A 15,574-nucleotide genomic window follows, 5' to 3' on the forward strand; every position below is an offset into this window, starting at 1 on the left:
TTAACTATTTTTTTTACAGTGGGGATACAGGTGCCACCCGACTGCTGGCACTTGTAGTTCCACAAGTGCCAAAGGGCAGGCATGCTGGCACCTGTAGTCCCACTGTAAAATACAATAGTTTACATAAATATCCCCACTTTATTACCCTTGTACCCAACGTTCCAGGGGTGCGGGGAAGAGCCCCAGGCTTCAGACCAAGCCTGGGGTTAAGGGAGAGGGGGAACCCCTTTTTGGGTGGTCCCCACCTCCCCTGAGATCCCCGGCTTGTGCTGCTAATGCTTTGGACCCGGAGCCCCGGTGATAGGGTCTTTGGGCTGTGGCATTACAGCCCGGCCGTTTTGGGTCTGGTGCGGGTTTTATATATAGGGGGGACCCTACGCAATTTTTTTCCCCCTATATTTAAAATAAGGACTGTCCCTGCAGCCTGGTATTGGTTTCTAAATTACGGGGGAACCATACACATTTTGTTCCCCGTAATCTTAGAAACCAGGACAGGCTGGTAAGCCTGGGGCTGGTTAAGCTTTAGGGGGTGTTGACCCTATGTCATTTTTTTTCGGATATTTAAATTTATTTTCTATATTTACAGGCAGAATCATACATGGATCACAGCAATATGTGTATGTTTCTGCCAAACTCTCAGATCACAGGCAGGTGTATTTTTTTCACGAGTTTTTACACGAGAGTTTGCCCATCTCATGAGAGTTTCGAAACTCTTTGCTTGGTAAATTCCAGAATCCTATCTTCACCAGTGAAAAGGTTCTCAAGTTTTGCCGATGGTGAATTGAAGAGAGTTTGCTAACTCTCCAGTATTTTCCCGTAGCAAAGGAGATCTCTCTCCCGAGTTTGACATTAGTAAATTTGAGAGTGGGAAAAAATGCCCAAACTCTCCAGAGTTTGCAAACTCTCAGCTTAGTAAATTTACACCGACATGACAAACACATTCTGTGGATTTAATTGGCACCTTGCATTATTTTTTTCAGTTTGAGAAACAGGCTGTTTAAATTCTTTAATGTCAGTTAAATCTCTGTTGCAGGCAGACCCAAAGTAATCCACAGCTGGTCAAGCTCCCTAAGAACAATGTATGTACCGTATTTTAAATTTAGTTGTGGCCAGGAAATGTAGTAGAGAACTAAGGCGGGGTACACATTAGGCGATATATTGGACGATATGTTGTTTTCAGACAAGTTGGAATGATATGTCGTCCACATCGCATAGTGTGTGCGCTCTATCGCGAGTTCATCGCATCTTCTCATCTGATGTGGTGTATATTGTACAGTGTGTATGCTCAATCGGAAAACCACAAGATGTATTGGCCCAATCTTTTGTCTGAAGACATCACCTGAACTGCCCGGGATCTACATGATGATTGCATAGTGTGTACAGGAGAAAAGATTAATTAGATGCAATCCAAAGATTCAATATATTGTGCTGTCTTTGTAGGATTTCATAGTGTGCATGCTCTGTATCGTTTGTTTTGGGATGATGGGAAATTGGAACGACTATCGTATCTTTTCAACGAGGTTCTGATGTGTGTATCAGAAATAAGTGTAAAATGGTCATGGATTAGATTGCTGCCAGTAAATTGATGAATTTGCAAGGACATAAAAATGGATCAAAGACATCTTTGATGATAATTAGACCTTTGCTTTTCCACAACACGAACCAGAAGTTGTGAAGAGGGGTTCAGGATTACAACAGATAGGAACATAGGGCCTGATTCAGAGCCGCTCGCTCTGAATCAGGGCTGGGCTTTTTTTTTTTTGGATCGGCCTCTTGGCTGCTCGCATAGCTGTGGGTGACCACCCACAGCTATTGCGAGCGGCCATGATGATGGTCGCGCTGGTCAAACCATCGCGACCATTGGGCTTGCGATGAGACCCTTGTGGTAGGGTCTCGTGGCCGCAAGCCCCAGAGAGATTTCGGTTGTAACAGAGCCGGAATCTCCGGTCAGTGGGGCCGCCCCCAAATGGCAGGCGTTCTCATGGGAACGCCTCCGTTTGGGCAGCCACCCCCCCCGGCCCGCCCACCAAAGGGGGCGAGCTGTCACTCAACGTCGACAGCTCGCCCCCTTTGGTGCGAGACCCGGAGCAACGGATTGCCCGTCGCTAGCCGGGTCTCGCGCATACGCACGATGGAGCCAGCTCTGTCGTGCGCATGCGCTGTGGACCGCCATCGACCCGGTTGCGAGCGCTCATCGCTTGCGACCGAGTCTGAATCAAGCCCACAATCTGTACTTTTGTGATCTCTCCTAAATTTTCTGTTTATTGTTTTCCAAGCAGCATACAGTATGTTGAGCTTTGTGGCGAATAAGTGATTTTTGTAAATGAAGTAAAGCAGCAGGGGAGTACAGGTGAAACAGATCATCCAGAAGAGGTCTGTTAGTAAGGTGCTCTTGGCAAAGTAACCAATCTGTTACGTATCTGAACAAAGATGCCTGGAAAAAAGCACAGATATTGAAAAGACCCATACCATCCAGTCTTATTGATTGTATTATTTTAAACCTGGCTATTTGTTTTTATCTTTATCGCCATATAAATATGTTAAAAACCTTAGAGAAGGCAACTATCAGTCTTAGAGATGGCTACCAGCAATGTTTATATAATACATAAATTTGGGAAAAATAACACTTTTAGTAAGGGTAATCTTGTCCAATAGGGAAAGAGGTAGAGGCTTCCAATAGTCTAGTTAGGTTATTATTTTCTTTACAGTGGCAGAAAATTACTTTATATAGGAAATGGAGACTATTAGGAATGTAAATTCTCAAATATTTTAAAGATGGAGATGTTACTTTAAACTGTTTAGATAATTGTAAAATATCTAAGGAAGAAGATGAGAGTGATAAAAGGAGAATTTGAGAGTCATTTATATTAACTTTATAGCCTGCAAAGGAACTAAACAATGAGATTATATCCATTATTGCTGGAATAGATCTGATAGGGTCAGAGAATTGAAGTATCATCATCTGTAAAAAGAGATCATGTTAATTTCAGAGAACGAACTCGTATACCTGAAAACAATGGGTTACATCTTAGTGCTATAGCTAGGGCTCAAGGCCAAAGCAAATAGTAATGGCGACAGGGTTCCCTGTGTATTTAAAAGGGAGATGACAGAAATCCATTTGTTAATATGTGGGTAGAAGGTATATAGTAAATTCTCTGAATCATTTGAATGTATTTAATGGGAAAGCCAAATCTTTGAAAAGTCTCAGAGGTCAAATCAAATACTTTTTCTGCATCCAGTGATAATAAAAGGCTGGGATCACATCTATTCGATCTCCCTGCGTGAAATAGTTTCCAGAACCTTGTGAATATTCATGAGTGAATGCTGTCCCCATATGGACTCAGGACCTGATTCAGAGATGTACATTCATCCGAGGATGAACGCACATCTCTGATGTTTAGGGAACTGCACATGTGCAGAACGGGTTCTGAAATCTTGTTCACAGACACCCCAAGCCGCAGCATGACTCACATGCAGTGGCACTTGGGGGACGAAGCAGGGGTATGCCTGGTCACCTTTCCCAGGAAAAGGAGGCATGTCGCTTCCATTTTCTGAGAGGGATGAGGCCAGGGTCTGCGTTGGCGGACGCAGATTCCTGGCCTCTTGAGTGACCAGGCACCGGCCAGGCTGCAGGAAGCTTTAGCTCCCGCAGCCTGACCGAAGGAGCAACCATCGTGAGAATGTGAATGGCTACAGGGATTGAGTGAGTGCATATAAAATGAAATATTACAACCTTTGGTGTCCGTGTCCTGTGTTTATTTTAATATTTATTTTATAGGTGAACTAGAGGTACCAGCAGGCCCTTAATGCCTCGCATGCTGGTACTTGTGACTGTCCAAGTACCAGCATGTAGGAGAGGCTTGCTGGGAACTCTAGTTCTACTGTAAAACACATTATTATTGATTCTATTTTTTACACAATCAACCAGGCACCCACCGCCCAGTGGTGCAGGGGATATCCCTGGGGTATTAGCCCAGGCCTGGGGTGTCCTGGGGAGCGGGAACCCTGTTATTCGAGGGGTTCCCACCTCCCCAGGAATCCCTGGCCTGACTAGCGGTCAGATGATAATGCTTTGGCCGGGTGACCTGGTGAAAGGGTACCCCAACTGTGGCATCACACCCCCCGCTAGAAAGAGTCCGGTGCTGGTTGTGGAAAATACAGGGGACCACTACTCATTTTGTTCCCTGTATTTCTAGAACCAGTACTGGATCACTGAGCCTGCTGCTGGTTCATGAAAATACGGGGAACCCATATGTCTTTTTCCCCCCGTATTTTCACAACCAGGACCAGCTCAGTAAAGCCTGGTGCTGGTTGAGCTGTTAGGTTATGTTCGATTTTGAATTCTCCATTCAAAACCGAATAAGAAATCATCAGTCAAATAGAACAAAATCTAATTCGATTTGAAAATCGAACTTCAAATCAAATTTTAGTGTACAGTATGTGGAATTTGCACTGTAAAATCTAATTTTGATTGGATTCGATTTCTTTTGATTTTATATAACTTAAAATCAAATTTAAGATTGAATTTTAGTAAATACACCCTGAAGGCCCCTGTAGAGAATGCCAGGATAGATGTTCAAAGAAAAGTATGGGAATGGCAAAAGCGTAAAAGGCTTTATTTGAAATGTGTTAAAATGGAGAAAATGTTTGCGAAAGTATTGTCGCACAACTGCTGGGCAATTTACAGAAGCATGAAAAGTACGATGAAGTCAGGAAAAAGGGAAACCCAAGAGTCTGGATGATCTTGGATGCTGTAGATGGCCGTCATAAGAAAAATTAATAGGGACTTCACCATAAATATGCCTTGTCCCAAATTGCACAACCAAGGCATTGTGAGCTGGGGAGGGGATGTGAGGAAATATCAAGATAGGTGGCGATAATGAGCCATGTATTCTGTGCGAGTCTGGAGGGACATGCTCACAGGGAAGAAAAAGGAGGTGTGACACCAATTGGCTGCCTAGTGACTTCAGTCCAAAGGAGGACTGAGGCAGACAAGTGTGTATACAGCCCAGGTGGTGTTGTGGAAACCAGTTATGCTGTCTGTGGAGAGTCCAAGTGGGACTGTGGCAGCTATAGAGCCCAGTGTGCCAAGCCAGGCAAGTGGGAGGCCAGGAGGCTGTGTCCAGACTTGCAGCAAGGCAAGAAGAACCACAAACCTCTGACTGCGTATGTGAATATGTAGCAGCCAAGCTACAGGCCAGGAGACCAGTGTCCATACTTGCATGCGGTGCAGCTACAACCAAAAGAAAGACTTTGCTGCCACTAGAGGCTGTGTATCAACCTGTGAGAAACAGGACTAAGACTGTGACTATATTAATGCCCATTATTGAGGGGGGCCTAGAAGTGGGTTAGTACCCTGCACGGGTCATTTATTAATTTGTCCCTGCAAGATGACAGTGAAGCACCATTTATTTCATTTAACCTGAAAGCTGCATGTGGCCCCTTATTACTCACCTAGATACTGCACCACTGACCTATTTCCTGAGCTAAATGACCCCAGTATATCACTGTGTGTGTATGTGTATATATATATATATATATATACAGACAGAATACATGTGGCACTCAGGGGTCTCAATAAATCACACAATACCAATTTTTCCTGGGGTCAACGTTTCAGTGACTGGGCATTTTCATCAGGACAGTCATTGAAACGTTGACCCCAGGAAAAATTGGTATTGTGTGATCTATTGAAACCCCTGAGTGCCGCATCTATTCTGTCTGTTTAACCAGTTTATAAAGGAAAAGGGAACGGGGAAAAAACTTATGCACCAGTAGGTATAGATATATTTATGATATAATTGCCCCAATTTAATTAGTCTCAAATTATATTATTTGTCAAATTGCTGGGGGTGCTGCCTAGGACAATGGTGAAACACAATGCAAAAAAAGAAGAGAAAAAATGTCCTCTTTGTTGGCGCACTGAAAGTATATATAAAATATAACTTTTATTTCATAACAATAAAATGTACAAAAACTACTGACGTGAAATATGAAAAAAGAAAAGTATGAATATTAAAATGAATAAAATGGAATTAAATAAAACTAGTAGATGTGAAACGTACGTCGGCATTAGAGTAGTTTTTACTACTCTGCTGTGTGTCTCCCAGAGCAAATTAGTTACTTAATAGATACACCTATCTTCGTTGTGTCACAATAATGTTTGGTTATAAAACTTTGTGTTCCATATATCTAATATGATGTGGATGTCAGTAATCGTTATATGATTTGATTAGACTATATTATTATGCTTTCCAGAATTCATTGGCAGTAACTTAACAGGTATACCATCTGTACCTGTTACAAAGCTGAACACTTTAATGAGGCATTAATATATAGTGCATTCATTTAGCAGCACTCTGTTTCAGAACTGTCAGTACTTAATATTTAAACTTAGAGTGACATGCAGTGTGCATGTGGGTAAAACTTAGAAATTAACAGCGCTGAATATATTGATACAATTAATTTATGGGAATGTGCACCATGTGTATTACGGTTTGAATAGATTAGCATTAATGTGTTTGTGTGCACTGTTCAGAACAAATAGCACCGAACATATGGTTTGCACCGTGCATGTGAGCAGCACATAGTAACCATAATGACATCTTGGTGCTTTTCATAACAAAGCACAGCACAGCAATAAAGGTACACTCCAGTACATTATATGCTAACATCACTCCCAGTAATTACTGGAATATTCAGATCATACCAAGACATCTATAGCAAACTGATATAATTATTAATCCTGCGTATGATATCAGGTTATAAACAACGTTTGATTTACTTTATATAATCCACATATTAACAGCGCTATAGCTGATTCAGGGCACTTGATTTAGGATCGATAGTGCTTTATAGAGACTGTACATGCATGCAGTGTGTATACCAATAGTCTTGTAGTTAATAACTCTTAATACACCATTACAGTGAATGGGAAGTGCACCGCACGTTTCATGGTTGGAATCAATCAGCATGAATTCGATTACATGCACTATGCAGAATCAATAGCGCAGAATATATAAATATATAGGACTAATGAGACAGGCATTTGATATATTATTATCAGTACCAATTAGCAGGAAGCTTTAACTCCTCCATGCTGTTCGAATAGTCAGATATTTTCTCTATATATTTAATTTAGCGCTCCTGTCAGCAGCATACTCATTTAGAATTAATCGTGCTTAACGCATAGAAGCTTATATATAACATAATTTTCAATTGTGCATTTCAGCGGCACACAGCAGTCTTCGTGATATCTTTGTGCTGTTTATAATATATAATATAGCGCATCGATATCATTATCAGTTCTATAAATGTCGTTAGCTCTTTTACCAATGCCCAATTCATCTTGTATATTGTATGCATACACAGCTATTCACTGATCAAATTTTCAATGGATTATATTTTCATGTTAGGACAGTAAAATCTAAGGGATGTCAGTTTGAGCTAACATCATTCATTTATTCAAACTATATTCAATATTTCTCTAACATTTAATGCCATTATAAGTTATGATTATTTAAACAATAGTGACATCTATTGGTGTAATATATGGTAGCACAATTTAACCTGAAGTGACTCGAATTGCAACATTGTTTCATTACCAGAGAACTGATATATAGTGGATACTTTTTTGTAACACAGTTATTACGACTTTTGGATACATTATTCCACACAGGCTGAAAGGTCTGCCTGTTTTACTGTCAGGATCTCAGTGTAAAATGAAAGCATAATAACAACGAGGATTGTTGATCTACTGTACCCTCAGTATTATTGGGTTAATAATGACACACATATTTATTTAATTCCATTTTATTCATTTTAATATTCATACTTTTCTTTTTTCATATTTCACGTCAGTAGTTTTTGTACATTTTATTGTTATGAAATAAAAGTTATATTTTATATATACTTTCAGTGCGCCAACAAAGAGGACATTCTTTTTCTCTTCTTTTTTTGCATTGTCTGTTTAACCATGCTGTTGCTGGCAACGGGGTACAGACATAATTATTTTTTGCAGGGAGTGCCGGATCCATGGACATTATTATGTATATATATATATATATATATATATATATTTATTACTGTATGTGTGTGTTTTTCATTAATAAACGTGCTATATATGTTAACTGACCATGTCTTTTGTTGGTGTCTGTCGCAATGGATTTAAGACTGCAGTCGTAGTGTGAATTTGGACGCAAAATGATAAACGGTAAACGTTTGAGAGAGTGGGGTAAAATGCAGGCATCAAAGGATATATCACAGCCTGGCGCTAATAGAGCTGAGTAATATAAATAATACAAAGAGGCTGCACACACCTATGGGTCTGTATAAACCCAAATAATGATCGTAAACGAAGAAACACAAAATGGTAATTGTGTTGTGCTAATGATTATATAATAAATGTTAGCAATAGCTTAACATGGCAGAAATGAAATTCAAGATATATATTGTGACACAGTCAGGTTAGGGGGTCCCTCTCCTGGGTAGAAGGACTCCTTTCTTACACACACCCACAGCAGCAGGGAAGCAGCACACCAGTCTGGATGCAAGTACAAGCTGGTCGGCACCAGTCTTTATTGTACAATGTCAGAAATAACATAAAGAAAACATAAACATAAATCCTAGCCCTGTCGGGGCACTAACTTCACAGGTAGTTCCCTCACTACAAGAACCTGGCAGGGCCTAATGCCCTCGCCAGCAACAAAGCACAGCACAGTACTTACAAATAGGTTTTTCAAGTGTCTCTGAGCAAACTCCCTGCCTGCTCTCCCAGGTGAGACACTCAGCCCTAAACACACTAGGCTTATATTGGCCACTCTCAGGTGGAAAACCCTAACAAGCCTGTTACCAGGCTGCGAGAACCAAAACCTGGAGTGGCCGTGGGTGGAGCCCTCCCTCTCCTCTCACCCACAACCCCCAGGTCCCAAACCGGCTTTTCAAAAAGCCGAGACTCAAGCCTGCTACACTGCAGACTTTCTCCTGGGGATTTAAAACACATAAGACAGGAATCTGGGATAAATGTCCCTGTCACAGACCACTTTACCAGTGATCCTATCACATATCCCCCCCCTTTGTTTCGACCTATGGGGCAGAACAACTAAAGCCCCCAAACAATGAACGCGTGACAACGGGTCTGCATTAAACAACAGGCCCCCTGGCCTGTGTTCCACTGAAAATTTAAAAGTTTGTAACGCCAAGAACCATCTCGTAATTCTCGCATTACTGTCCTTATTTCCGGACATCCACTTCAAAGGGCATGGTCAGTGATCAATTTGAACTTTCTTCCAACCAAGCAGTACCTGAGAGCCTCTAACGCCCACTTTATGGCCAACGCCTCCTTCTCCACTGTGGCATCGGGTAGGCATCGAATTTTGAAACACTGTTCAACTTTCGGAAGTCATTGCAGAAACGCACACTCCCGTCGGGCTTTGGAATCAACACAATGGGACTTAACCATTCACTATGTGATTCTTCAAAAACCCCTAACTCTAGCATATTTTTAATTTCTTTCGACACCGATTCCCTTTGTGCTTCTGGTAACCTATAGGGTTTTAGATTAACTTTAACCCCTGGGTCAGTGATGATGTCATGTTTAACGACCGAGGTTTTCCCAGGTACGTCAGAGAACAGCACCCTATTTCTGATCAGAAACTCCTTGACTTCTCGTTGTTGAATTGCCGACAGGGTTTTTGCCACTGTCACTTCGGGAACTAAGGGCCCTGGATTTACTGGAGGGGCTCGGACGGCCGACAGTACCGTTCTATCTTTCCAGGGCTTTAACAGATTTATATGGTATATCTGTTCCGGCTTTCTTTTCCCCGGCTGGTAAACTTTGTAATTGACCTGTCCCACTCTTTCTAAAATTTCAAAGGGGCCTTGCCATTTAGCCAAAAGTTTATTTTCCACAGTGGGAGCCAACACTAACACTGTCCCCAGGAGCAAAGCTGCGTAACCGAGCATTGCGGTTGTATACCCTCTGCTGTGCCTGTTGAGCCTGTTCCAGGTGCTCTCTCACTATTGGCACCTCTATAATAGGCAATGCAACTAGTGGACCCTTAAAATGTGGTCTGGGAGCATGATACTGACACTCAGGGCAGGATGCGCAGAAGTCAGATACTTCTTTATGAAGCCTGGGCCAGAAAAACCTCTGCATTATTCGCTCAGTGGTTTTCTCTACCCCTAGATGGCCTGCTGTTATATGACCATGGGCCAGATCCAACACTGTTCTTCTGTAGGCTTTGGGAACTATTAGTTGTTCCACAATATCTTCCCCCTTCTTAGTCACCTGATATAACAAATCCTGACACATTACCATGTGGGGATAGGACAAAGGACTATCAGGGTCTACGGGTTTACCATCAACTACTTTTACATTCTCCCTGGCTTTTACCAAAGTAGGGTCATTCAACTGCTCCACGGCAAAGACCTCTCTTCTGACCTCTAAATCAGGCAGACGATCCACTGGCCCAACAACACTTCCCACCTCAATGGGAGGCACATCAGTTGGCGGGCCACCGTCACGCTCCGCATTCTCTAGTTCACCAACCATAGTAGGAAAAGGGAATAACTCTGACTCAGAAGAAACTCCCTCCTCCACTATATCGACAACCTTCTCAAGTGGACTGGGGTTGTTCACTTCTGGAACAAAACGGCTTTCCCACAATTTCCAGAAGTGAGCAAAGTCTCTCCCCAATATTGCATCGTACATCAGACCAGGCACCAAACCCACAGAAACTATAGCAGAGCCACATGGTGTCTCGATGTTCACCTCGGCAGTAACATAATATCGATTATCCCCATGTATGCAGGTCACACCAACAGTTTTCCCCTTATGCCTCAAGGGGTTCACCAGCTCAGCTTTTATAAGTGTCACCAAGCTACCAGAGTCTAACAGTGCCTCTACTCGGTTGCCATCTACAGTGAGTACACACATGTTCTTATCAGTCTCAGCCTGCCGGTCAGCCGTACAGGCTGTCTGTGCAAAGAAAGACCCCCTGCGGAAGACATGAGCAGTATCACATTGCATAGGTTCAGTTGTAAGTGAACAATTAGCGGAAATATTGCCGAAGTCACCACACCGGAAACACTGAATCATATTAATGTCTAGTCGTTTATGGGGCAAGAACCTTCCTGGCCTGGCAGGCCTGTCTCCACGTTCTACACCCTCAGTCTTAGGTACATCCCACCGCCCAGCACCCTTCTCCCCTGGAACAGTCTTACCAGTGTCTGTGGGAGTTCGCCGGTGTGCCATCGGGGCTTGGTGGGGCATACTCCTCAGCTCCTCAGCCGCCACGTACCTCTCCACTAGCTCGACCAACTGGTCCGCGGTCTTAGGGTCTGCATGGCTCACTCACTTGCGCAGAGTCGCGGGTAATGATCGCAGGTACCGGTCCATCACGACCCTTTCCACGATCTGTGGTCCCGTCAGCGTCTCGGGCTGTAGCCATTTTGAGGACAGATGGACGAGGTCATGCATCTGTGAATGTGGAGGCTTGTCCTTATGGAACTCCCAGCGGTGGACCCGTTGGGCACGAACAAAGGTGGTGACTCCCAAGCGAGTTAGGATCTCCTGTTTTAGTTTTTTATAGTCCTTGGCATCAGCCAGGCATAAGTTGAAATATGCTTTTTGTGGCTCCCCAGACAAAAAAGGTGCCACAAGACTTGCCCACTGCTCCTGGGGCCAACTCTCCCTTTCGGCCGTTCTTTCAAATGCAGCGAGATAGGCCTCCACATCATCGCCCGAAGTCATCTTTTGGAGGAATAGACTGGCTCGTACGGAGTGAGTGGTGGTGGGAGGACCAGTATTAACATCTCTGGGCCGGGCGACCAGGTGCTGTCCACCTCTCTTATGGCCTGGCTGTTTTACGCTAAGGCCTGGTGGGTTTCCTCAATGGCGACCTGTTGAAGTCTGTTAGTCTCCTGCTGAGCTCTGGTAGATTCCTGCTGAGCTGCTGTAGCTTGGAGCAAGGCCTTAATAATTTCCTCCATTTTGTCCTGGGGTGTAGATTGGAAGCAGCACACCAGTCTGGATGCAAGTACAAGCTGGTCGGCGCCAGTCTTTATTGTACAATGTCAGAAATAACATAAAGAAAACATAAACATAAATCCTAGCCCTGTCGGGGCACTAACTTCACAGGTAGTTCCCTCACTACAAGAACCTGGCAGGGCCTAATGCCCTCGCCAGCAACAAAGCACAGCACAGTACTTACAAATAGGTTTTTCAAGTGTCTCTGAGCAAACTCCCTGCCTGCTCTCCCAAGTGAGACACTCAGCCCTAAACACACTAGGCTTATATTGGCCACTCTCAGGTGGAAAACCCTAACAAGCCTGTTACCAGGCTGCGAGAACCAAAACCTGGAGTGGCCGTGGGTGGAGCCCTCCCTCTCCTCTCACCCACAACCCCCAGGTCCCAAACCGGCTTTTCAAAAAGCCGAGACTCAAGCCTGCTACACTGCAGACTTTCTCCTGGGGATTTAAAACACAAAAGACAGGAATCCGGGATAAATGTCCCTGTCACAGACCACTTTACCAGTGATCCTATCACAATATATATATATATATATATATGATACATCAATATTACAATAAAATATACAATAAAAAAGCCTTTTTAACTAAGAAGTCTGTACAGACTAATCTAATAAGCACACATAAAAAAGAACCCCCTGATTTCTATTCAGTCACTGCAAAAAGTTTCACTATAGAAGATTGAGAACTATATGGTTTTTAGATAGATCAATTCATATGTGATCTTCTATAGTGAACCTTTTTGCAGTGACTCAATAGAAATCAGGGGGTTCTTTTTTATATGTGCTTATTAGATAAGCTGCAAAGGGCAGTTGATGGAATGTCCCCCAATACACGGACCGATAGATGGGTAATCCAAAGGTAGGAAAATCCTAAGGCTGTAATGAAGTCAGCACGTGACCACCTTTTACCTTTCTCCGTCCCTGTCCAAGTCAGCAAACTCAGTCACAGCGTATTTGAATAGCGCTTATGGCTCTCCGTGGAATTGAAACAGTGTCCGGTACCAAGAGAACAATAGTAACACTTTGTAGCAGTCCTCTACCTTGTAGCAGTCCCATAACGCATTTCGCTTCCGTTCTGTGAAGCTTTATCAAAGACACACATCCTACAGCTATAGCCAGCAGTGAAAAAATTGATACAATAAAAAGAACTGAGTTTCCTATAGGGAGTAATTGCTAACATTAAACAGAGTCCATACTACTAGTTGAACTCTCTGTACCCAGCATCATTGTCTCCTATAGCATGTAAGAAAAAATATTTATCTAAAGAATGATGTTAAAACCTGCATATAAAAATACAAGACGGCACAGAAGATTGAGTATGACTTGTCCACGTTTACTGGATCTCAATACAGTGACAAAAAAAAATCAGATAAATTGCTGCAGTAAATGAAACAGTTCAGAAGGACAAAAGATGACTTAACAAGAATTATTGTATAACTAGCTTGCCATCACCACAAAACTGCTGGCAGTCTCAAAAGTGAAACTTTAGAATTGTAATAACTTAAAAAAAAAAAAAATCTATCATTTTATACGACAAAACTATAAAATTTCAGTTGCTTGCTTGGGTAATTCTTATTTCTAGGGTGCAGTGCCAAATAAATTAACATGCCCACACACATGCATATATAAAGTATACTGTATATATTAATCATAAAAAGTAACACTGTGTTATATAGAAAACCTATAACTAGAAGAATATTAATATTGTTTTACTGGTATCATTCAAAATGTAAAAATTTTTGTTAAAACAGGTATTTGTGCTCACCTCTAATCTGTTCAATAGATTCAGGACTTGAGCAGATAGGAGATGCTGGAATTTTCTTGTACACAGGCTTTTCCATCTTGCTAGTAACTGAGTTGTCTTCTGTTTTTGATGGGTTCTTCCGATGTTTTTTAGAATTGTGATTTTCTTGCTTCTTCTGCTTTTCTATGGATAGTGGCTTCTTAATAATTTGCAATTCATCCTGAGAACAATAAATAATGTTTCAAATAAGGGCATAAGAATACAACATAACTCAACAGCTTGCTGAATGCATTTTCTCAGCTTCTGGCCTTTTTAAACAAAAGATCATGGATTATTGCTTCATGCTGGCGGTATTTACATGGGTGTAAAAGCTTGCATTTTCTGGGAGGATCTGGCTGAAGCCACAGCCACTGTTGCTGAATGAGGACTAGGTGAACTTGCATGTCTCATATGGTGCTCAAAAGAACTGTGTTGCAGGATGCAATATTTGAGCATCACAAGGTAAAAAAGCACATTTAGTGGGTGGCTGCCAAGTCATTTTCTCCTGCAAAAGATTTTTTTAAAGTTCTTGGTGAAGATTGTGCTTTGGCCTAAAGTTTCAGTATGAGGAAATACATTAATAATACACAAAGATGTTATATATCACAAAGGTGGTTATGGTCCAATATATCTGAATGTGGTGTATCTCCGGACATTGCTGCCATACTGTAGAATTTAGAATACATGGGAATATAAAGGGGTAGAGGCAACTCTACCAAGGTAATAAAAACAATGGCCCTCAAGAAACGAGCGCTCTATCTGAATGAGGGCGGCCGCTTGACTTTTCAAGTGCGGCCACCTTGTCGCTAGCTAAGCTGTGGGTTACCACCCACAGCTTTAGCGACCAACCAGGTTTATGGTCGCCATGGTCAAGACCATGGCAACCATCGGGGCTTGCGACGAGACCCTAAGGTTGGGTCTCGGCAACCGCAAGCCCCAGGGAGCAGGAAGCTCCCCACTGACATCACTACTGATGTCAGTGCGGCCGCCCACAAAACGGCAGGCGTTCCTTAAGGAACGCCTCTGTTTGTGAAACCACCCCCCGCCACACCTACAAAACGGGTCGAGCTGTCGATCAACATCGACAGCCGCCCCTTTTGAAGTGAGCTCCGAAGCGAGAGAATTTCTCTCTTGCTCCGGACTTGCGCACACGCAGTGCGGCAGGGCCTAAACATCGACCCGGTTGCGAGCGCTCAGCGCTTGCGACCGGGTCTGAATGAGGTCCAGTGTCATTTAGATAGTGATACATATCATAAAATTATTCTCAATATCCCTTCACTTTCTTTAGTTACAGGAGACATATGAGACTACAGTACAGTGAGTAAATATGATTTTAATTTTGACTTTTTTACTCTTTCCATCTTCTATCTTAACTGGCAATCCTGCAGTGACTTAATATTTTTACACAGGCAGTACCCCAACAAGGCCTACCAATTTAAAAACTAGACACATAAGAAAATATATAAACAGGGCTAATAAGGTTTGGAAATGGTAGATAATATACCAGTCGAGGAGCAATTTTACATAAAAGTTTAATCTCCACAAATATAAAAACAATAATATTGAAATAACTCTTTTTATAAGATAAAAATACACAATTCAATATAAAATTGTATCACATCTCGAGAATCCACTATGACAGAAATGCTACATCAGGCACACAGTTTCTCCAATTGAATGTTCTGCAGGCAGAACGTATTATAATCCTTTTCCCAGTATATTATCGGTTGCTTGTGAGTCAAATAGCATCTACATTCGC

At 42.4% G+C, this 15,574-nt stretch overlaps 1 protein-coding gene across 1 annotated transcript in view; it reads right to left on the reverse strand.

The window, feature by feature from the left end:
* SYCP2 (synaptonemal complex protein 2) overlaps positions 1-15,574 on the reverse strand; it is a 457,471-nt gene that overhangs the window by 88,716 nt on the left and 353,181 nt on the right. The window contains exon 33 of the mRNA XM_088482789.1: positions 13,798-13,996. Coding sequence (XP_088338915.1) covers positions 13,798-13,996 — 199 coding nt within the window. The remainder of the gene's footprint in view (positions 1-13,797; positions 13,997-15,574) is intronic.

The sequence above is a fragment of the Taudactylus pleione genome, unplaced genomic scaffold, assembly GCF_031769625.1.
Source record: "Taudactylus pleione unplaced genomic scaffold, aTauple2 ptg000018l, whole genome shotgun sequence".
NCBI classification, from domain to species: Eukaryota; Metazoa; Chordata; class Amphibia; order Anura; family Myobatrachidae; genus Taudactylus; species Taudactylus pleione.